This window comes from Odocoileus virginianus, unplaced genomic scaffold (assembly GCF_023699985.2).
Source record: "Odocoileus virginianus isolate 20LAN1187 ecotype Illinois unplaced genomic scaffold, Ovbor_1.2 Unplaced_Contig_3, whole genome shotgun sequence".
In the NCBI taxonomy this organism is placed as follows: Eukaryota; Metazoa; Chordata; class Mammalia; order Artiodactyla; family Cervidae; genus Odocoileus; species Odocoileus virginianus.
Window position 1 is genome coordinate 427,953 of NW_027224320.1, and position 20,934 is coordinate 448,886.

The 20,934-nt window shown below is 69.6% G+C and overlaps 1 protein-coding gene across 2 annotated transcripts in view; it reads left to right on the forward strand.

The window, feature by feature from the left end:
* The first annotated feature begins 804 nt into the window (after positions 1 to 804).
* PLXNA1 (plexin A1) overlaps positions 805 to 20,934 on the forward strand; it is a 40,605-nt gene continuing 20,475 nt past the window's right edge. Inside the window, exons 1-10 of one of the 2 annotated variants that reach the window (XM_070463500.1) lie at positions 805 to 888; positions 1,150 to 2,457; positions 6,368 to 7,616; positions 8,837 to 9,019; positions 16,016 to 16,156; positions 16,652 to 16,752; positions 16,949 to 17,072; positions 17,171 to 17,324; positions 17,529 to 17,628; positions 18,999 to 19,113. In XM_070463500.1, coding sequence (XP_070319601.1) covers positions 1,508 to 2,457; positions 6,368 to 7,616; positions 8,837 to 9,019; positions 16,016 to 16,156; positions 16,652 to 16,752; positions 16,949 to 17,072; positions 17,171 to 17,324; positions 17,529 to 17,628; positions 18,999 to 19,113 — 3,117 coding nt within the window. In that variant the 5' untranslated portion in view covers positions 805 to 888; positions 1,150 to 1,507. The remainder of the gene's footprint in view (positions 889 to 1,149; positions 2,458 to 6,367; positions 7,617 to 8,836; positions 9,020 to 16,015; positions 16,157 to 16,651; positions 16,753 to 16,948; positions 17,073 to 17,170; positions 17,325 to 17,528; positions 17,629 to 18,998; positions 19,114 to 20,934) is intronic. The other variant, XM_070463501.1, reaches the window with a different exon arrangement.

Consider the following 20,934-nt stretch of genomic DNA (forward strand, 5'->3'; position numbering starts at 1 on the left):
GTCACTGGGCACAGAGGCTGGCAGGGGTGTGACCTTGGGCAGCAGAGCCCAGGGACGGGGGAGCGTGCCCTGCCCCCTGCAGCTCCCCTGACGCCCTGGGAGCTTGGATCAGGTGAGGCCCATCCGCTTGACCACGGGGCCTGCCAAGGAGGGAGGGCGGGGCGGGGGGCCTGCGCCCGGGTGAGCCCTGCTCCTGCTCTGGGACACAGCTCTCTGCACGGCCCTCCGTCTGTATCTCCTTGACGCTGCCCCTGGCAGACTGCCGTCCTTGTCCCACCCAGCAGCCAGAGTGGGCTTCCCAGAGGCGACGGTGACTGTAGCCACCCTGCGTGTCCAGTGGCGGCCAGCGTTCACCTCTCAGGGCGCTGCACACTCAGGGCTGGCTCCATGTGCGCGTGTGCACGCACCGTGGGAGTGGGGTGGGAGGTTGTGAAGCGACCCCCTGGAGGATCTGCCCGGGATGGTCCCTCCCTCCTCCGACCCCTGCGGAGAGGCCCCCAGAGTTGCTTCTGCACAAAGCTCTGAGATAGAAATGCAGAAGCAGTCCCGAAGGAACATGCACATTTGGAAGTGCTCCCCCTCCACCCCCAGTGGGTTTGATTCTGGTTCTTGCAATTGTTTCCCGCAGCCCCACACACTGCCTGCCCTCTCAAGTGGCAACAGAAGCGAAACCCACACAGGAAACCCAAGGAGGAAGAGCCCAGTGCCCGCTGACTCATTTCCCTCCATGTGAAGGGACGGCGGCGGGGGGGGGGGGGGGTGGTGGTGGTGGTGCCTGGGCCTCAGCCTCCAGTCCCCAAGGTCCCCCGCTCTGCTCCCCTCTCCATCTGCACCAGACTGGCCTCCCGGGGGCAGAGACCCACTGTGCGGGGCTCTTGGGAGCAACAGGTATTTGCCACTGTTTGCTCCGCGCTCTGTGTGTTGGGGTTTCTGTCCTGGGTCCCTGACGGACTGTGGCCTTTCCTCGTTGGTTTTTGGGGGTCCCTCCTACATCCTGGCTACGCGGCTGTTGTGAGGTGTACAGGTGTTGTAAATGCCTTGTCCCAAGGCCTGGCTTACCTTGGTATTTCCTCTGGTAACTTTTAATGAACAAAAATAACCAACATGAATGTAGTCACATTGACCCCTATTTTCCTTTATTTTTGACAGGCTGAAGAACGCTGGTGGCCGAGGGTCATGGGGACGACCAGCTCTGCTGTCTGGAGTGCCTTATCCGCCGCCTGGAAGGATGGCCCTGCGTGAGGCCGAGTGTCACGTCAGGGGTCCTTCGGGGAGGGGCCCACAGGTGACAGGAGTCACTCCAGAGGCCGAGTGAGGGGGGTGCAGGCCCAGGGCAGGCTCTGAGAACGGGTGGTCCCGCTGCGCGCAACCAGCCACGCTGGGATCCGCACACTCTTCCAGGGACTCTGGCCAGGGTCGGGCCCCCACCAGGCAGACTGCGACCCCACGTCCCCAGATGTCACTCCGCAGGCGACAAGCGTGACAAACCGTGCCAGACCCACAGGAGATGGAGAACAGCAGCTCGGAATCCAGGACTCAGCCCCTCGAGGTGGGGAGGGGCAGGGGCAGGGGTCCCCGGGGCCTGCAGGGTCCCTCTCCTGCGGGTGACCGCTTGGCTCGCGGCCATCTGGCGTCTGTGGCTCCGCCCCAGCTCGTCCCCCCGCACTCCGGCCCCGGGCCGTCCGTCCGCACGGCTCCTGCCGCCTCGCCTCGCCCTGACCAGGTGCTCCCCCACGGACCCACCTTCGGACGATTCCGGGGCGCGCGCGCTGCTGCGGGGGCGCGGCCAGGGGGACGGCCCCTGCCCTGCCGACTCGTGAGCTCGGATTGGCGACCCCCGCTCGGCGCGCCCCTGACCTGCCCCAGCCAGCTCCTACGTCCCGACCCCCGCCTCGTGCGCCCCCCACCTGCCCCGCGACCCCCGCCCGGTGCGGCTCCCGGACCCCACTCGCCGCACCGTGCGCCTCGCTCAAGTCCCCGCACCCATTCCGCTGGCCTCCTCCCGGGCCGCGCGCCCCGCAGCCCCCTGAGGATCCCGGGCCGAGACCTCCGTTCTGGATCGCGGCCGCATCTGGGTCTGGTTCCGGGGCAGCGGCTGCCGGCGGCGGTGTTGCCCTTTGCAGCGTGCGGTGGGCCCAGACAGGCGGCGGGGATCGAGCGCCCCCTGGAGGCCGCCGCCGGCCCCGCCCCCGAGCAGGCCCCGCCCCGGCCCGGCCCCCCGGGCGGCGCATGCGCGCGGCGCTCCGCGGGCGGCGAGAGCGAGGCCGGTCCGCATCCGCGCGCCTGGCGCCCCATTCATGCTGGGCAGCGGCGGCGGCCACGCAGCGGAGCCCGGGCGCGGCGGCCTCGGCCTGGGCGGCCTGCGCGGCTTCGGCGGCCCCGCGGCGGGACAGGGGCGGGCGGCGGCGCGGGCGGCGAGCGGCGATGGCGGGCGGCGGGCGCGCCCCGGGGCAGCCTGTGAGTAGGGGCTCAACTTTCCCCGCGGCGGGGCGGGCGGGGGTCCTGCGATGGTCCAGCGGGGGTCCGGGCTCCGGGCGGCCCCGGGCCGGCCTCCTCGCGGCTGCGGCCGAGCAGCGGGCAGGGGGCACGCGTTGGGGGGGGGGGCGCTGCGGCGCGCGTGTCCGCGCCCCCGCGTGTCCCTGCGGCTCCCGCCTGGTTCACGCGTGTCCGGGCGCGGCCGCGGCGCCGGCACTGAGCCCGCGCGTCCCCGCCCGGCCGGGATGGGACCCTGCCCGCCGAGCTCGCGGGCCGCGCCGCCTCCTCCGAGCCGGGCGGGGAGAAAGTTCGCTGCAGCGCTGCCGGGAGGGCCCTTCGGCCGGCCCGTGTCGGCGGAGCGCGCTGGACGTCCGGCGCCGGCAGGCCCGCGGGGTCGGAGTGGGCGCCGGTCCGCCCAGGCCCGCAGGCCCGCGCGGGCTGGGAGGGGCGGTGCGCCAGCCGCGCGCCCGGCCTTCTCGCCGCCCCGCGCGGGGCCTCTCCAGGGTCAGTCGCTTCCCGTGGCCGCTCCGAGGGCTCTTGCGCGTCCCTGGGCCTGGTGGGCGGCGGGGCTGGCGGTCGCGGGGCGCGATCGGGCGGTTTCGGGGAGGGGATTGCGACTCCGGGGACCCACGCCCGTTCCGAGACCACAGGGCCAGCCCAGGAAGGGGGCGAGAGGAGCTCTGGCGGCCGTCTAGGGCCCGGAGCTGCCCCTGGTTCATCAGTGGGGTGCTGGGGCCACGCCCCTTGAAAGAAAGAGGGGTGTGTGTTGGGGGACGTGGACCGAGCCTTCAGCCCCCGAGCCTGGGATCCGGCGGTGCGGCCCTCTGCGCTGCCCCACCTCTTTCCGAGCCGAGGCGAGTTCTCAGGGTCTGCTCGGGGTGGGCTGAGCCTGGCTCCTCGGGCCCTGGGGAGCTCGCCCAGGCAGTTCCCCTGGTGCCCTGTTGACTCGGGGTGTGCAGGGAAGACCGGGTGCTGCGCCGGGGGCTCACTGGGAAGCCAGTGGTTTCTTTCAGGCCTGGCAGCAAGTCGGCCTGGGAGGGGGCCCGGGAGTCCCCGAGTGGGCATTTCAGGTAGAGGAGACGGCACTGCAGAGGCCTGGCCAGCCCTGGTGTGGCTGAGGTTGTGTGCTTGGGGGTGGGGGACGGATGAGAGCTGTGAACCAAGCTGACTGCCCTTTGCTGGCTCTGCCGTGGTTGGTGTGTTGTAAGCCCCTCCGCATCCCAAGGAACATCTCCGGGTGTGAAATGGGGTCAGGAGGAGAGGATAACTTGGGGGAGCTGGAGACAGGCACTTTTCCTGACGAGCGGGACTCGAGTGCCCCGGATCCCAGCCCCCTCAGGCAGGCCTGGAGGGGAGCAGGCGGCTTGGGATCACCTCCGGGGGCCTGTGTGGGGGAGGTGGGGTGACGGGGCAGCTCTTGGTGCCGGCTGCTGACCGACAAGGCACCCCTGGGTAGGACGCCGTGTCTTCTCCGTCCCCCATGCCTCAAGCTGTCCGAGCCCCGTGAGGGTCCAGATGCGGCTGGGGAGTTGGCCAGTGGGGTGGGGGGAAAGATTGGGGCCGTCCCTCTGGGAAGAAGCCTCTGAAGGCCTTTGTTTCTCAGGGCGCGGAGCAGCGGTGGCCGCGGGCCCGGGAGAGAAGCGGGTGGCGCACTCTCCACGCCCTGGCAGACGGCTGAGCTGGTCCTGTGAGGGCGTGGAGGCCGCCCGGGCGCTCCCTGCCCTGCTCACCTCCCGTCGGCACACCCAGCCCTGTGCCCCGGGCAGCTTCTCCCTCCCAGCCTGGCTCTGATTGGTGCTGTGGGCACCCTCACTGCCCTCTGCGCGGTCCAGCAGGTTCCACCCCGGCCTTTGCTCCTGCTGCTCTGCTCCTGGGGTGCCCCTCCCCCGCTAGCGCCAAGCCTGGTCCTTGACCAGCAGGTGGAAGGGCCTCCCCAGACCCCAGCCTGGGCCCAGAGCTCGCATCTGTCAGGGCTCCCTTCCCCCCGGCCGGCATGGCCCTCCCCAGCAGCCGCTCTGGAATGAATGCATTTTTTTCCTGGGCAGAGCAGAGGCCCGTGGGAGTCCAGGTCTCTGTAGGAGTGTGCACAACTAGCTGGGTGACCTTGGGTCTCTCTGAGCCGTGGGCCCGGTTCCTCGCTGGTAGGGGGAGTCCTCCAGCTGTCTTTAGCGGCCCCTGTGAGGGGGTGGTCTCCAGGCCCCCTTTTCCTGGCTGCAGCCCCCTACCCCTGACTGGTCCTCTGGGCAGCCCTATTGGGGGAGGGGCAGCGGGCCCCCCGGCCAGGCTGGAGTTTGGATGGCGCTTCTTCAGCTGGGTCCCTCCTGTTTAATATAAAAAGTAGGGCCCGTAATTGCATTAGGACATGTATAATTATACGGAGGAGGGGAGAGCCCAGCCCCTGGTAATTGCAGGCCTGCTTTGAACTGATAAACGGTGAGTGATTCATGTTTTCTTTGGAGTTCGCAAGCACTCAGCCCAGGCCCCGCCGAGTCCTGAGGAGACTGTTCTCCGGTTCTGCTCTGCCCTGGGCTCCTGAGCTGGGGGCAGGGGCTGGGTCTCCCTGCTGCCTGGGAGGTCCCTGGTGGCCATAGTTGTTGGGGACGTCTGGGCGGGGAGTGAGCGGATAGCTGACAGCGTGCGGGCAGGGTCCTGCGGCAGCACGGCCTGGTGCCCTTCCTGTGGGGTGCTGTCCAGAGCCCCCCCTTCTGGGGGCTCAGCATGCCCCCTCAGGCCCTCACCCGCCACCCACGGGTGCTGACCAGCGCCCCCACTCAGTTCTCCGGGCTCAGCAGCCCTGAGGGGAAGAGGGTGTGGGGAGTGAGGTTGGGATGGGGGCAGGGCCCACTCACTCGCTCACAAGGGCAGGTCCTGGGCGGGCTTCTGGGGCTCAGGCAGCTCTCCTGCTGGTGGGGACAGTGTCTGGGGACAGCTCGGGCCTCAGACTGCAGGGGCGACAGACAGCTGGAGAGCTCACGGCTGCTGCCCTCAGCCCGCAGATCCAGGGACAGCTGAGGCGGGACCCTGAGCGGGCACCCCGGCCTGCTCGCTGTCCTCCGGGAGAGGAGCCTCTTGGTCACCGCTGCACAGACAGGGAGACCCCGGCCGGCGACCCGGTCAACCACGTGGCTGCGGGCCCCAGAGGCTACACGTAACCTGGAGTGTGGTGCCAGCTGCCGGGCTATGGGGAGATGAGACTGTTTGCGAGGAAACAGGACTAGGGCAGGGTCCGGGGGCCTCCCGCCCGGGGTGGGGACAGCCATTGGCTGGGGGTGGGAGGTGCATGCTGCCCCGCTGCTGGGGCACGTCTCAGAGAGGGGGCGGGGCTGGGGCTTAGAGAGCAGGGCTGGGGGCGGGGCCAGGGCCGGTGGGCGGGGGCTGGGGCGGGGCCTCAGAGTGCAGGACTGGGGGCGGGGCCGGGCCGGGGTCTCTGAGATCCGGGCTGGGGGCGTGGCCAGGGCGTGAGGCCCCAGCGTGGAGGCGAGGAGCCCCGCCTTCTGCAGGGCCACAGGGGTGTCCTCTACTAGCTGGGAGTAGCACCGCCCAGCCCGCAAGGCGCTCGGGCAGAGGCGGCCACTACCGTGGGAGCTTGGAGCCGGGAGCCTTCCTCCCCGGGGGGCGTGGGCAGGCTCAGGTCTTGTCGCCCACCTCCTGGTCCTGGGTCCCTCTCTTCTCCCCTGGCCACTCCCAGCAGCGGTGGAGCTCACGTGGCCTGCTGGGGTGTGGGCTCAGGATAGCTGCTCCCCGGACTCCAGGAGGGGAGGAGCTCTCCCTTGCCCCTCTGGCATCTCCCGGAGGGTTAGGCCGCGCCCCACGAGTGGGACATCCCGGTGGAGAATGGGCACTGGAGCTTGGTGACGGCGAAGGTGACGGGCCCTGTCCGTCCTCCCCGCAGGGCTGAGGCTCCCGTGATGCGCGGCCCCGCAGGACCCGAGCGCCTCGGCCCAAGACCCCGGCGCGTCATGCTGCTGCCACGTCTGAGCCCGCGGGCTCCGCTGCTGCTGCTGCTGATCCTGCTGCTGCTGCTGCTGTGGGGCACGCCCCGGGTGGGCGGGGGTCCGCAGCCCCCTTTCCGCACCTTCACTGCCAGCGACTGGGCGCTGACCCACCTGGTGGTCCACGAGCAGACGGGCGAGGTGTACGTGGGCGCCGTGAACCGCATCTACAAGCTGTCGGGGAACCTGACGCTGCTGCGGGCGCACGTGACGGGCCCAGTGGAAGACAACGAGAAGTGCTACCCACCGCCCAGCGTGCAGTCCTGCCCGCACGGCCTGGGCAGCACCGACAATGTCAATAAGCTGCTGCTGCTGGACCAGCCCGCCAACCGCCTGCTGGCCTGCGGCAGCGCGTCACAGGGCATCTGCCAGTTCCTGCGCCTGGACGACCTCTTCAAGCTGGGCGAGCCGCACCACCGCAAGGAGCACTACCTGTCGGGCGTGCGCGAGGCGGGCAGCATGGCCGGCGTGCTGATCGCCGGGCCGCCCGGCCAGGCGCAGGCCAAGCTCTTTGTGGGCACACCCATCGATGGCAAGTCCGAGTACTTCCCCACGCTGTCCAGCCGCCGGCTCATGGCCAACGAGGAGGACGCGGAGATGTTTGGCTTCGTGTACCAGGACGAGTTCGTGTCCTCCCAGCTCAAGATCCCCTCAGACACGCTGTCCAAGTTTCCGGCCTTCGACATCTACTACGTGTATAGCTTCCGCAGCGAGCACTTCGTGTACTACCTCACGCTGCAGCTGGACACGCAGCTGACCTCACCCGATGCTGCCGGCGAGCACTTCTTCACGTCGAAGATCGTGCGGCTGTGCGTGGATGACCCCAAGTTCTACTCCTATGTCGAGTTCCCCATCGGCTGCGAGCAGGCGGGCGTGGAGTACCGCCTGGTGCAGGATGCTTACCTGAGCCGGCCGGGCCGGGCCCTGGCCCGCCAGCTGGGCCTGGCCGAGGATGAGGACGTGCTGTTCACCGTGTTCGCCCAGGGCCAGAAGAACCGTGTGAAGCCGCCACGGGAGTCAGCGCTGTGCCTCTTCACGCTCAGGGCCATCAAGGAGAAGATCAAGGCGCGCATCCAGTCCTGCTACCGCGGCGAGGGCAAGCTCTCACTGCCCTGGCTGCTCAACAAGGAGTTGGGCTGCATCAACTCGGTGAGCACCCCGCCCAGTGGCTGGGAACACGCCCGCCTCCCAGGTCGGCACTGCGGCCGTCCTGCCCCTGAGAAAACAGGGTGACGTGACCATGTCCGGGTGCCCTCGTGGCCATGGCAGAGCCCTGCCCTCATGCCTGGCGCTGTTCTGGGCACTGGCTGGCCACATCTTGTCTCTGTTTCACGGACGAGGTCGCTGAGATGTGGCGTGACGCCCAGGGTACGTGTCCAGTAAGGGGCGAGCTGGGGCCAGACCAGGGTCAGGTGGGCAGCGGGCACCGTCTCCTCTCAGGGTCCCATCTAGAGGCTCTGCTCTCTGCTGCCTTGGTGCCTGGCTGTGCACCTCACCTGGGGGAGGGGGGTGAGATTGGGGGGCCACTCAATGCCCATCAGCTGGCTGCTGTCTGTCCTGTCTCTAGGCCCTGATGGGGCCAGCCTGGGGCCAGCTGCTTTTTGAGGAGTGTCTGTTGCCCGGCCCCAGAAAGGATGGTCTTCCACGGGAGATCCCAGACTCGTAGGGGGTGAGGGCTTGTTCAGAGGACCTTAGCGCCTCTGCTGCTTGGGCCTTGCTGGTGGCCCCGGGAAAGCCTGGCCCCTCTCTGGCCTCGGGTCTTCCCGTCGGGTCTCCTTGGTGCAGCTGGAGACGCTTGGCGGGCGCTTTGTTGAGGTCCTTGTGAGCTCTATGTGTGCCCCCTACTTGGGCACGGCCCCCATTGCCCCTCCCACCCGTCCTGGGCCCTCCCACCTCGGCCCCCCCCAGCCAGGATCCTGGACCCCGCTCCGACCCCGCCTCCCGCAAACCTCAGCTGGGCCTGGAGCCGCCTGACCCCGCCCCCCCCTCTGCCCTGCCCTCCCATCAGCTCAGGAAACTGCTCGATCGATTGCTTCCTTCCCCCACAGACGCCTCCTCTCAGGCGGCCCCTCCCTCTGCCTTTTAGGTGTCACCCCGCGTCCTGTCCTGAGTGAGCCACCCCAGCTCCCCACGTGCCCGCCGCCGCAGCAGGCGCGGCCGCTCCCTGTGCCCCTGTGGTGGGGGGTGGGGCCTGTGCCTGGTGGGCATCAGAAGTGCCCACCAGCCGGGGCTTCTGCTGCTCAAGCAGCTCCCAGGGTCTCGGTTTCCCCACGACCAACCGTAGCTGTGCCGGCCGCCCCCCGCCCAGCACGGCTGCAGCGGCTCCCCGCGGGTCGGCCTGGGCCTCACCCCCTCACCTCCCCCTCCAGCCCCTGCAGATTGACGACGACTTCTGCGGGCAGGACTTCAACCAGCCCTTGGGCGGCACGGTCACCATCGAGGGGACGCCCCTGTTTGTGGACAAGGACGATGGCCTGACCGCTGTGGCCGCCTACGACTACCAGGGCCGCACGGTGGTGTTCGTGGGCACGCGCAGCGGCCGCATCCGCAAGGTCAGCGCGGGGTCAGCGCCCGGGTTGCCAGCACCTATTCCACATGTCCTGGTGGGGAGGGGGCCCAGTGCCTGTCCAGGGGTCAGAGCTGGGGGTGCCAGCACCTGCTCCGCATGTCCTGAGGGGAGGGGGCCCGGTCCCAAGGACCCTCGTCTCCCCATGCTCCCTGGGCGCTCCCGCGTCCAGCACATGTCGAGGTCCTGGCTGGGCATCAGGGCCTGGGGGCAGGTCAGGCCTGTGGCAGCTTAGGGCTGACAGGGCCCGTTGGCCTGCAGGCCTGCCCACCCACGGAGGTGACCTCGGAGGAGACTGTGGGAGCGGGGCCGGCCGGCCGGCCCCCTCCCCCCCCTCCCCCGCCCCGATCGGGTGTCGCGGAGGCAGCACTCTGCCCAGAGACACAGGGCCAAGGGCAGGGTGAGGCTGGCGGCCCGCCCGCCCCTGGCTGCAGTGAGCCTGTTGGGGTGCCCTACCGACGGGGCAGCTCACAGGCCGGCAGGGGTGTGGGGGCGGGGGTGGGGCAGGGGGCAGGATGGGCCCTCCCGTGTTTCTAGGTTCTGTATTTGGTTCCAGGCTGGGCGGGGTGGGCGTCCTGGGGTGGCAGCCACCTGGGGGTCAGCACTGGCTGGCTGGGTGGGTAGGGGCCTGCCCGAGGAGGGCCGGCTGCCGTGGGGGCGATTTCCCGGGCCAGAGGGTGGGGGTGCCTGGAGCCCTGAGGGTCGGTGCAGGGGTGTGGCCGGTGGATGAAATAACAGCTGGCGAAGCCTGCCTGCTGACCCAGCTCGGCCCGCGGGCGCCGGGTGGGGGCTGGGCCCTGACTCTGCTTGCTCAGCCCCGGTGCCCGGCTGAGGGGGCGGGCAGGCCCCTGTCCCTGCCACGTTCGGTACCCGCTGGCTCTCCAGCCTCTTGGCAGGGCCCACCCCCAGAGCCCGCTTCTCCACCCGTGGAAGGAGCCGTGGGCTCTGGGCCCTGGGAGCCGTGCCGAGGGTACCCCGTGCTGGGTGCTGTGGGGTCCTGCCCGTGGCAGTGTGGGGGTGGCAGGCCCGCCTCGTGACCCCCTGTCCTGGCCTAACCTGAGGGGTGTGGCCTCCAGCAGGGCTCTGCCCGCTGCCCTGGGGCTGGGGGGGCAGCGGAGAGGGCCCGCAGACCCCATGGGGGCACCCTGGGGAGCCGTCTCTGCCCCCTGCCATGGGGGCCCATCTGGGGTGGGGCTGTGGGAGAAGCTGCGGGGGTGCATTCCTGCAGGGCCCTTGAGCCCATTGCCCAGCAGAAGGCTGGCGTCTGGGGCTGGGGGGACCCCTCCTGGAGGCAGCTGAGCTGGTGGGCAGCTGGCCAGGCAGCGACTTCGCCCACAGGCCACCCTGTGAAGCTGGGAGGACAGGTTGGTCCAGTCTTGCCTCCCTGTGCTGCGTCCCGCTGAGGGAACCTGAGGCCCTGAGGTGGCTCTCAGAGCAGCTCTCAGTGTGGCTGGGCCCCTGTGAGCAGGTCCCGTGGCGGGAGCGAGGAGGTGATTGCTAAGGGCCCCCATCCGCCCCCGTCCACCCCCCCCCACCGCCTCCCGGGGCATGTCACCTGCTGCGGCTCGGCTGGCCTCGTGTTCCGCGCAGGGCAGACAGCGGCCTTTCTGGGAATGCGGGGGCCGGGTGCACCTGGGGCTGCGAGTTGGGCTGGTCAGGGGTCTGTTGTGGAGGCATGACTCCTGTGCGCCCCGTGTGGACAGGTGCACGCCTTCAGGGGACCTCTCTCTTGGCCTGCCCGCTCCCCCCGCCCAGGGACTGGGGCCACCTGGGCGCGGGGAGAGGGGCTCCTCCTCCCCGCACTGGGCCCAGCCTTCCGTCCCCGCGTCCGCAGGCTCCTTGGCCTACAGTTCCCACCTGAGGCCTCCAGCCTCCACCCCCTCGAGGGGCTCTGCTCCGGGCCAGTGCCTGCCTCTTGCTGGCCTGGCCTTTGGTGGCAAATTCCTAATTCCCGCCCCAGGACCAGTCCCTCCCGCGTCGTCCCGACCCGGCCTGGGGGTGGCAGTGGCTGCGGTCCAGGGCCTGACAGCCAGCGGCACCCCTCCCCACAGGCTCCCAGCCTGGGAGGGCCGGGCCTGGGGGTTCAGTGCAGGCCTGGCCCCCCTATCTCCCCGCGTTCCCGGGGTCTAGGCCTGGGCCCCCCCCGCCGCCTCTGCGCGGCCTGCTGCGCTGAGACGGACCCGCCCCGTCCTCCCCACAGCTGGTCCTTCCGGGGCTTTAAACGGCGACTCGGGGAGCTCTGGGGACACAGCTGGCTCCGGGCCACCTCTGAACGGCGCTGTGTAAAATTGCAGCCGATTAACTGAAGGGCTGCCAAGCGAAGCTGCCGCGGACTGGCTGGGCGCCCCTGGGTCCCCGCCCTCCCTGAGCCCTGCCTACTCATCCTCTGGGCGCCCCTGGGAGTCCTTCAGTCGGCCTGGGTGCCCAAGGCAGGTGGGGGGCCTCCATCCCTGGACTCCTGCCAGGGGTGTCCCTGGGTCTCCGCCCTCCCCGAGCCCCGCCTGCTCATCCTCTGGGCACCCCTGGGAGTCCTTCAGTCGGCCTGGGTGCCCAAGGCAGGTGGGGGGCCTCCATCCCTGGACTCCTGCCAGGGGTGCCCCTGGGTCTCCGCCCTCCCCGAGCCCCGCCTGCTCATCCTCTGGGCACCCCTGGGAGTCCTTCAGTCGGCCTGGGTGCCCAAGGCAGGTGGGGGGCCTCCGGCCCTGGACTCCTGCCAGGGGTGCCCCTGGGTCTCCGCCCTCCCCGAGCCCCGCCTGCTCATCCTCTGGGCACCCCTGGGAGTCCTTCAGTCGGCCTGGGTGCCCAAGGCAGGTGGGGGGCCTCCGGCCCTGGACTCCTGCCAGGGGTGCCCCCCGCCCTCCCCAGGCTGCGGGGTGGGCCTGGGGGACACCTGTCCTCCCGGGGCTGTGGGGCTAGGGCCGGGCGGGGACACGGCCGAGCCCTGCCGTGGGGGTCCTGCAGGGCGGAGGGACCACTGCTATGTCGCTGCCCCGTGCCCCCAGGGGGCTCCCACTGTGGGCTGCTCAGGGTCTGGGCTGTGGGGATGGGACTGCTCCTTCCTCTATTGGGGCCTCATCTCCAGAAGCTGCTCTTGGAAAGCTGGGTGGCTGTGGGGGGCCCTGCCTCCTGGGTGGGCCGGCAGCCCCTCCCCAGGGCCACTGGGCAGGCCTCGCGGCCTCGTGCTGACGGTCCCTGAGCGTCCATGGGACCCGCCTTCCTCACAGCCAGGCCTGTGCAGGATGGGGTGCGGGAGGTGTTCCAGCAGCGGGAACAGGGGGCTCGCAGGTCAGAGGGGCCCTCGCCGTGAGGGAGGGGCTGGGCCCGTTCTGCGCGTGGTGGACAGGTCTCTGGGCATCCTGTGGTGGACCGCGGAGACTGCAGAGGTCTGGCCTGGGGCGCCCAGTGGTTCTGCAAAGTATGGTCACTGCGTCAGCTGCTGTTGCAAGGAGGGTGAAGCAAGGGGGTGGGCGCGGGGCTTGCGGCAAGGATATCTGGCCCGGTGGTCGCTGCTGCCTGCCTTGGCGCCCCTGGCCGTGGCCCCTGCCTGTGAGAGGAGGCCCAGCGACTTCTGCGGCCCTGTCCCAGCTCTGTGCAGCCTCCACAGCCGTGGGCAGACTCCGCGGGCAGCTGTCCCCTCCTCCCTGGCCGGGCTCAGCCTCGGGGGCCCCCCCTCCAAGCGCCACCCCCCCTCAGGAGCTGTGAAGTTCTTATTCTCAGTCCGGTGAGCAGGTTGTCTGCGGTCAGATGAGGAGACCGAGGGTCAGGGAGGACCGCTGCTTCTGTTGGTTGGTCTGTGTGTTGAGAATCGAGGACAGGAAGCATGAGATTTCTGGGACCCCGGCTCCTGCCTCACCAGGTGTGTCTGGCCCAATTACAGCCATCAGGCCTCCTGCAAGTCATGTTTTAATTACCTAATTACCGCCAAGAGGAAATCGCTAATTGCTTTTTCAGTATCAAATTCCTTCTGGCCTTCCTGAGAATGGACCCGGGAAAGGGCCTGGAACCAGCCCCCAGCCAGAGCAGGGGCTGCCGAGGTGGCATGTGACCGGTGGGAAGGGTCCGGGAGCGGGCCTGTCGGGGGCCTCAGGCCTGACTGGCAGGGAGGTGGGGGGCAGGGGCCGCTGTCCCCTGGGGACAGGGAGCAGGCTGGGCTCCTGTGTCTACAGGAGGAGGGTCTCAGCCCTGTGGCCAGCTGCCCCGTCCTCTGCCTGGAGACCAGGAGGACTCAGTCAGGGCACTGCCGCTTCACAGCAAGGAATTGGGCTGTGTCTTGGGTTGGACAGGACAAGGCACTTTCCCCTCCTGAGAGGGCCAAGCCGGGCAGCCCCCTGCCTCCGGGTGGCGAGGGCGCGTGCCGGCCTTGGCAAGCAGCCTGCATGGCCCAGACGTCTTCCCCGGGGCCCCCGCCCGCCCTTGGCCCGGAGAATGGACCCTTTGTTGGCTCTGGGCTGGACGGACAGCTGACCTGGCCGGGCCGCCAGCTGCCTGCCCGCAGCCGTTGGCCAGGGCCTCAGGGCGAGCGGTGTGGGGGCAGCGGCTGGAGCGGCCCCAGGTTGGGGTCCCTGTGCAGGACCTATGTGTGCTGCGCCCTGGGCTCCGGGGTCCTGTTGGCCTGGAGGTTGGGGTGGGGCCAGCCGTGTGGCTGTCTCCCCCGAGCTCCACAGGCCTGCTGCCCCAGCGGGTGGCCCTTGGGTGGCAGCTGGAGGCAGGGGTGTGTGTGTCCTGCCATCCTGCCAGCCGTCGGGCCCCGTGCCTGCCCCGCATGCCCCTTCTCCCTGGAATGCTCCGCTGGCGGCCGGCCACCCCCTCCCCTGCCTTGCCCCAGGTGCAGCCGGCAGTCCCGGCTCCCGGCTCCTCGGGCAGGTCTGGGGACACGGGGCTCCCCTTCCGTGGGCTCAGGGCCTGGCAGCCCTAAAGTCAACCCTGGCGGCTTGCAGGGGCCCCAGGACTGGCAGCCGGTGGGCTGGGCCCCTGTTGAGCCTGACCAGGGAGCTGCCCGGTGCACAGTGTGGGGGCACCTGCCTCCCTGACCCCCGGCCCCGGTGCCCTGTGCCCTCCAGAAACGGGGGAGCCTCGCGTGCGTAAGGGCCAGGGGCTGCCCCGTGCCGGCAGGTGGGTGGCGGACGGCGCCTGGCGGGTGGACAGCTGGACAGGCACGCTCCGGCCGCAGCTGTTGGTAGCCACCTGTTGGAGTCGGTCAGCCCGCGACTGCGGGCCTGGGGGCAGCGGCATTCCGGAACCTGGCTGGCCGCCCCCCCGCCCCGGGATGCGCCCCCCCATGCGGGCCTTCCCTGTCCCCTGGGGTGGGCGCCCCCAGGCCGCACCCACAGCCCGGTGCTCTCTGCCCTGAGCAGGGAGGGTCAGAGTGTCTGCAGGGAGAACCTGGGGCCCAGCACTGGCCCAGTTCAGCACCCTCCCGAGGGGCCCCTGCCCAGGTCCGGGGTATGGGCAGTCAGGCCAGGACTGGGCAGGCGTCCCCGGGGTCCCAGGGCAGGCGGGGCACCTGCAAAGGGCTCGATGTGGGCCACTTGCATCCCCAGTGCCCTGCCCTGCCTTCCGGCCGGCCGGTCCCAGCCGCCTGGCCGTGGTCCAGCTTGGGCCTGTCGGCCTGGCTGGCTGGCTCTCGGGGTTTGCTGTGGGGCCTCCTCACCCGGGCGCCGTCTGCTGGGTCGTTTAGTCCGAGTGGCTGTGGGGCAGGGGGAGGTGCCCGTCCCCCCTGCACTGGGGGTAGGGAGTGGGGGGACCCTGAGGGGGTGGGGGGATGCTGAGGGGGCAGGGGGGATGCTGAGGAGGTGGGGATGACTCTGAGGGGCGGGGGGGGTACCCTTAGGGGGTGGGCGGGGACACTGGGGAGGGGCACTGAGGCAGAGCCCACACAGTCAGGGCACGTCTGAGCCGGGCTGGGGCAGGGGGTGGACTCCTGGCCTCCTCAGCCTGGGGCTGACTTGGGGGTCCCCTCCAGACCCAGCCTGGGGGACAGAGGCTGGTCTGCTGTGGCCTCCCCAGGCTGTTTGGGCAGCTCTAGGCCCAGCCCGGTCCCCCCAACCCCCCCACCGCCCAGCTGGACTCGCCTCTTCCGGGTCTGGTTTGACTTAAGCCCGCCTGCCTGGCGGGGCGGCAGCTGAGCGGATGTGGGGGGGCCGTGGGCCCTCAGGAATGCAGCACCCCCCCCACTGTCCCTCCCTCCCTTCCCCCTGCCCCGTGGCCTCCGCCCCGGGGACACCCGCCCCCGTGGGAGTTGGCCTGAGCCAGGGGAGTCTGCCGGCCAGTCAGGCCTTCCCCGCCGCGCCCTGCAAGTGAGGGGCAGGGAGCGGGGCTTCCGGGGTGCGGTAGAGGTGGGCCGGGGGCCCCACACGGTCTGGGGGGAGCCTCCAGCTGGAGCCAGCCCTGTGGGCTGGACCAAGCCAGCAGGACGCTGCCCCACGGGTCCCTTCTCTGGAAAGCCCCCTGGGTCTCGCCGTTAATTAAATACATTTGTTTGGTAAAAGCAGCTAAAAATACTTACAGCGTCTGGAGCTGTAGGGTAGAGCTGGCTGATTAGTGCCTGGCTTGTCCGGGGTTAGGCTACCTTTCAGCGCTGGTGCCATGCCTGACCTCCTGCCTTCTAGTGGGGATGCCCCCCCTCGGAGCAGCCCCTCACTCAGCCTCCCGCCCACGGGAGCTTGCCCTCTATCTGCATCCCACGTGCCTCCGCCCCCCGCCCCTCTGCACAAATAGCCCTTTCTCTGTCCCGCTGCCCCCGCCTGAGCTGTGGCCATGCGGCTTGAGACGGGGGGGGGGGGGGGGGGGGGGGTGGGCGCTGGGTGGTGATCATCCTGTCCCTGGGGACCCCCACACCAGGGCTGTGGTCCGCACCGCTTGATGAGGTTGGGCTGGGCTCAGTGGTCCTGCCAGGTTCCTCTGGGTGGGGCTAGGGCAGGAAGACTCCCCCAGCACACACACACACACACACACACACACAGCGTGGGTCTCGTCCCCACAGATCCTGGTGGATCTCTCGAACCCCGGTGGCCGGCCGGCGCTGGCCTATGAGAGCGTGGTGGCCCAGGAGGGCAGCCCCATCCTGCGTGACCTGGTACTCAGCCCTGACCGCCGGTACCTGTATGCCATGACAGAGAAGCAGGTAGGTGCCCTGGGAGCTGGGGGGCTCACCAGCCTGCCGGACCCCCTCCCTGACCGACTGGGCACCCCTGGGGACAAACGCCTGATGGATGCCTCCAGGCTGGGGGGCTGTGTTGGATGGGGAGCGTCCGGGGCCCCAAGCCCCTGGTCCTGGCCTGGCCAGCTCCCCCAGGCTGCGTGCTTGCTGCGCTGCTTCTGCCCAGCCTGCCTGGAGCCCGCTGCTGCCCTCTGCCCGGCCTGCTGACCCCTGGCTGAGGACTGGGGCCCGTGGCTCCCTTGGGAATGTCGGGGCGCAGCAGGGCAGGAGGGACTGGCTGACTCCCGGGTGGACAGAGCCATCTCCTGGGCCTGCTGCTGTCTGCAGAGAGGCAGGTCTGTGTGGCCTGACTCGGGCGGGACCGGGGTGACCCTCAAGGGGACCAGGCAGAAGAAGGGCCTGAGACGGGGGCTCCTGGGGCCCGGGGGGCGAGGACTGATGTCCAGGCTCCTCCACCAGGTGACACGGGTGCCCGTGGAGAGCTGCGTGCAGTACACGTCGTGTGAGCTATGCCTGGGGTCCCGGGACCCCCACTGCGGCTGGTGTGTCCTGCATAGCATGTGAGTCTGGCCCAGGTGGGCTCGCGGAGAGTCTGGAGGCCCTGGCCTAGTGCTAGCTCCCCCGGGTCCAGTTGGGGGCGGTGGGCATCCCGTGAGCTGCCGAGTGACGGAGGCCCAGCGGCCCTGGTTAGGATGGGTTGTGGGGTGGCCTGGGGCTCCTCTGGCCTCCTGCCCAAGCCCACGCCCCTGCCCACAGTTGCTCCCGCCAGGACGCCTGCGAACGGGCCACAGAGCCCCAGCGCTTCGCCGCGGACCTGCTGCAGTGCGTGCAGCTGAGCGTGCAGCCTCGCAACGTGTCTGTGACCATGTCTGAGGTCCCGGTGAGTGCCTGTGGGCAGCTGGGACCCAGGGTGGAGTGGGACCCAGGGTGGGTGGCGGTCCCCCAAGCTGCTCACCCTGTCCCCTGCCCCCGCCACAGCTTGTGCTGCAGGCCTGGAACGTGCCCGACCTCTCTGCTGGAGTCAACTGCTCCTTCGAGGACTTCATCGAGTCCGAGGGCGTTCTGGAGGGTGGCCGGATCCACTGCCGCACCCCCTCTGCCCGGGAGGTGGCGCCCATCACGCGGGGCCAGGGTGAGGCCACGGGGCCCTCCCGTTTGGGTGGGGTGGGAGGGCAGTGGTCATAGCAGGATGGCAGGGGAAAGACTGCAGCCAGGCCCTGCCCACTGGGGTGGGTGCTGGGCCCCTGGTAGAGGGGAGGGTCCTCGGCAAGGCCCTGCCCTGGCTCCCGGGGCCCGGCGTGGGGCCCTGGTGACCCGGCTTGTGCTGCACACCTAGGAGACCAGCGGGTGGTCAAGCTCTACCTGAAGTCCAAGGAGACGGGCAAGAAGTTCGCGTCCGTGGACTTCGTCTTCTACAACTGCAGCGTCCACCAGTCGTGAGTGCCCCGCCCCCTGCGCGGCTTCGCTCAGGCCTGCGGCCAGGCCGTCTGGGGCAGCAGGGGTGTGATGCGATGCTTCACCCTCTGTGTGCCATGGGCACTGGAGTGAGACAGGACACTGGGGTCGCTGCTGCTTTGTCCAGGCAGGAGACGGCCGGCCAGGGGTGGGCACTCAAGACCTGCCACCTGGGGGCAGAAGGGTCTGTCCCCCCACCCCCTCCACCCCCGCTGGGGCATGGCTGGCAGGCATGGGCGCCCTCCCAGGGCTCTGGTCTCCTGTGAGCACGCCAGCTTCAGAGGAAGGGCGGGAGACGCTGAGGGCCTGGCTGTGTGTCCCCCGGATCCGGGCACATGGGGCGGGTACCCAGCCTGGGCAGGGTCAGCCTTGAGCCGAGGCCCCGGGTTTTCAGTTGTGTCTCTGTGGACTGACTGGCAGGCTGACGCCCACCTGGCAGCTCACGGGCGCCCGAGTGGGTGTTGCTCCCCGACCGAGGTCCAGCCTCCTCGTGTTGGGCGGGCCGGGGTCTTTGGGGCGGGGGCTGTGTTCCAGAGGCTGGGAGGGGGCGAGGCTCTGTGTGGAGGCCGGGCCGCGGGCTCCGCAGAGCTGCCGGTAAGGGGTGCAGGGTGGGGATCTGCAGTCTGTCCAGGCCCCCGCCCGGTGAGACTTGCTCTGGTCAGGGAGCCGATTTCTACCGGGGCTGTCCCGCCTACGCTTAAATCTTAGTTTATTACGAAGAGGTGGAATTTAAGACATGCTTCTCAGGATGTCCCTGGTAGTTGGGTGGTTAGGACTCCACACTCTTGATGCAAGGGTCTGGGCTTGGTCCCTGTTTGGGGAACTAGACTCTGCATGCTGCCATGGAAAGACCCCGCATGGTGCGGCTGAGACCAGGTGTGGCCGGGTGACGGGTAATTGAGAGAAGCCTCTAGTAGTCACTCCGTCGTGTCAGACTCTCTGTGACCCCATGCACTGTAGCCCACCAGGCTCCTCTGTCCATAGGTTCTCCAGGCAAGAGTACTGGAGTGGGTTGCCGTGCCCTCCTCCAGGGGGATCTTCCTGACCCAGGGATTGAATCCGGGTTTCCTACATTGTAGGCAGATTCTTTACTGTCTGAGCCAGCAGGGAAGCCCTGAAACCATATATTTAAAAAAACAAACAAACAAACATAAAAACAAAATACACAAGAATGTGCTTCTCAGCTGCACTGAATGCATTTTCAGTGTTGATGGTCGAGTGCCCTGGCGCCGGCTTCAGAGGGTTCTGTCCTTGAGAGGGTCTGTCCAGCGACACCAGTGTAGGCGGTCGGGGCGTGGGGCAGCCCGGGTGGAGGGCCGCGGGCCCCGCCTCACCGCCGCGTCTCCTGCAGCTGCCTGTCCTGCGTCAGCGGCTCCTTCCCTTGCCACTGGTGCAAGTACCGCCACGTGTGCACGCACAACGCCGCCGACTGCTCCTTCCTGGAGGGCCGCGTCAACGCGTCTGAGGTACGGGGCCGCAGGCGCCGTGGAGCTCTGTGGGGGTGCTGGCCAGAGGGCTGTCCCGGTCTGGGACCGTCACTGGCGGCGTTGGCTGGTGGTCCCCGCTTGGGGGTTGCACGCCACAGGCACGTCCGGGCCGTCTGTCCAGCGTGCGGATGGGGGGAGGGCTTCCACGTGGACGGAACCGGCTGGGCCGCGGTGCCGGCGTCCGGTGGTTCCCAGTCGCCGTGAGGCTGCGTGGCCTTCGATGGTCATCGGGGGTGATAGCTCTGGAGCCGGGCAGAGCCCTGACTTTGTTCCGGGCAGCGGGGCTGGACTTGCCCGGGGAGGAGGAGGAGCCAGCGTGGACCCCTCACAGAACCTGCCCTGGCTGCACCCCTCCAGTCCCACCAACCTCGTGGGCCTTGGTTTTTCTACTTCCTGGTGAGGACGCACGTCCAGGATAAGCTGGCACTGGGTGGAACGAGCCGACAGCAGGCGGGCACACGGTGGGGAGGGGTGGGCAGGTGGACACCCCAGGTGTGCGGCCTGCCCTGGAGGCCGCCGGCGGGCTGAGCCAGCTGGTGGTGGCCGCAGAATGGATGTGTGAGGTGGGGGCCTGGTCCTCACAGGCCAGCCCTGGTTGCACTGCCTGTCTGAGCTGATCCCGCAGAGGGTGCCCCCCTGGGGGTCCCCCAGCACAGCGTCTGTCTGGGCCTCTGCCTTGGACGCAGAGCAGCCAGAATAGACCCTGCTCGGGCCGGGCGGGGGCGACCGGGGTCACGGGGCCTGTCGAGGGTGGGCTGACTTCAGGAACACCCCCCTCAGCTGGTCCCAGGTCACGTGGGGCCGTCCCTAAGGAGAGTGACGTTTCCACGCCCGTCACCCTGTCAGGTTTGGCTTGCAGGGCGACCTTCTCCCCTCAGCACGTGCTCAGGCCGTGGGGGCCTGGGTCCCAGCGCCTTCCTGCTCGCGATGATGGCTCAGGGTCCCTGCTCTCCTGCGTCTGCTCGGTCGCCTTCAAGGGGGTCACCAGCACGCAGTGGGGTGGGGCGGCCTGGCGGGGGTCTCGTGTGGAGCCCCTGACGCAGGGCCGCCCTGCTGTGGGAGCGGCCCCCACTCAGCGTCCACAGTAGGGGACGTGGGGGGTTTCCCACCAGGGTCCTGTGCCCCGCCAACACCAGTGACCCTGGTGCCCTCGCCAGCAGGCTGGAGGGCCGTCGTCCGGACGCTCCCTTGGTCTGTGTGAGCGGACCGGCAGCAGCAGTCGTGGTCCCTCATTCTCATATCGGCCAGGACCGGGCGGGGCAGGGCGCGTGTCCACACCGCTCGTCTGCCCCTGGCCTGGCCTCAGCCACTCAAGGGAGTCGGGCTGGGCCTGAGCCGACCCCTCTCTGGGGCCAGGGTCCCAAGGTGCCAAGGCCACAGTGAGACTCTGGCCTGATGGGGGCAGGTCTGTGCCCTGAGACCCCAGGGGACAGCAGCAGCGCTCAGCTCCCAGCTGTGGTGGGGGGGGGGTGAGGTAGGGGACGGTGGGAGCAGGGCTTGTGGGGGGGGCAGCAGGGGCCCTGGGCTGGGAGCTGGGCACTGCTGGCCACTGCCATGGGGCTGCAGCCTAAGCTCCATACGCGGCCCATGTGCCGGCCAGTGCGCGCGTGCAGGTGGCCCCTGGGGCACCTGCTCCCTCAGTGCCTACAGGGGCCCCGGGAACCTCTGCAGAGCCAGCCCGGCCGCCTCGGGAGCTGCCTGTAGGGCGTGGGGATGGCAGCCTGTTTTCAGCGTCTCTATTTAAAGCACCTTCTGTGGGGCTCCCGCGGGCCGGCTCCGGCTCCTCCACGGCCGCTCCAG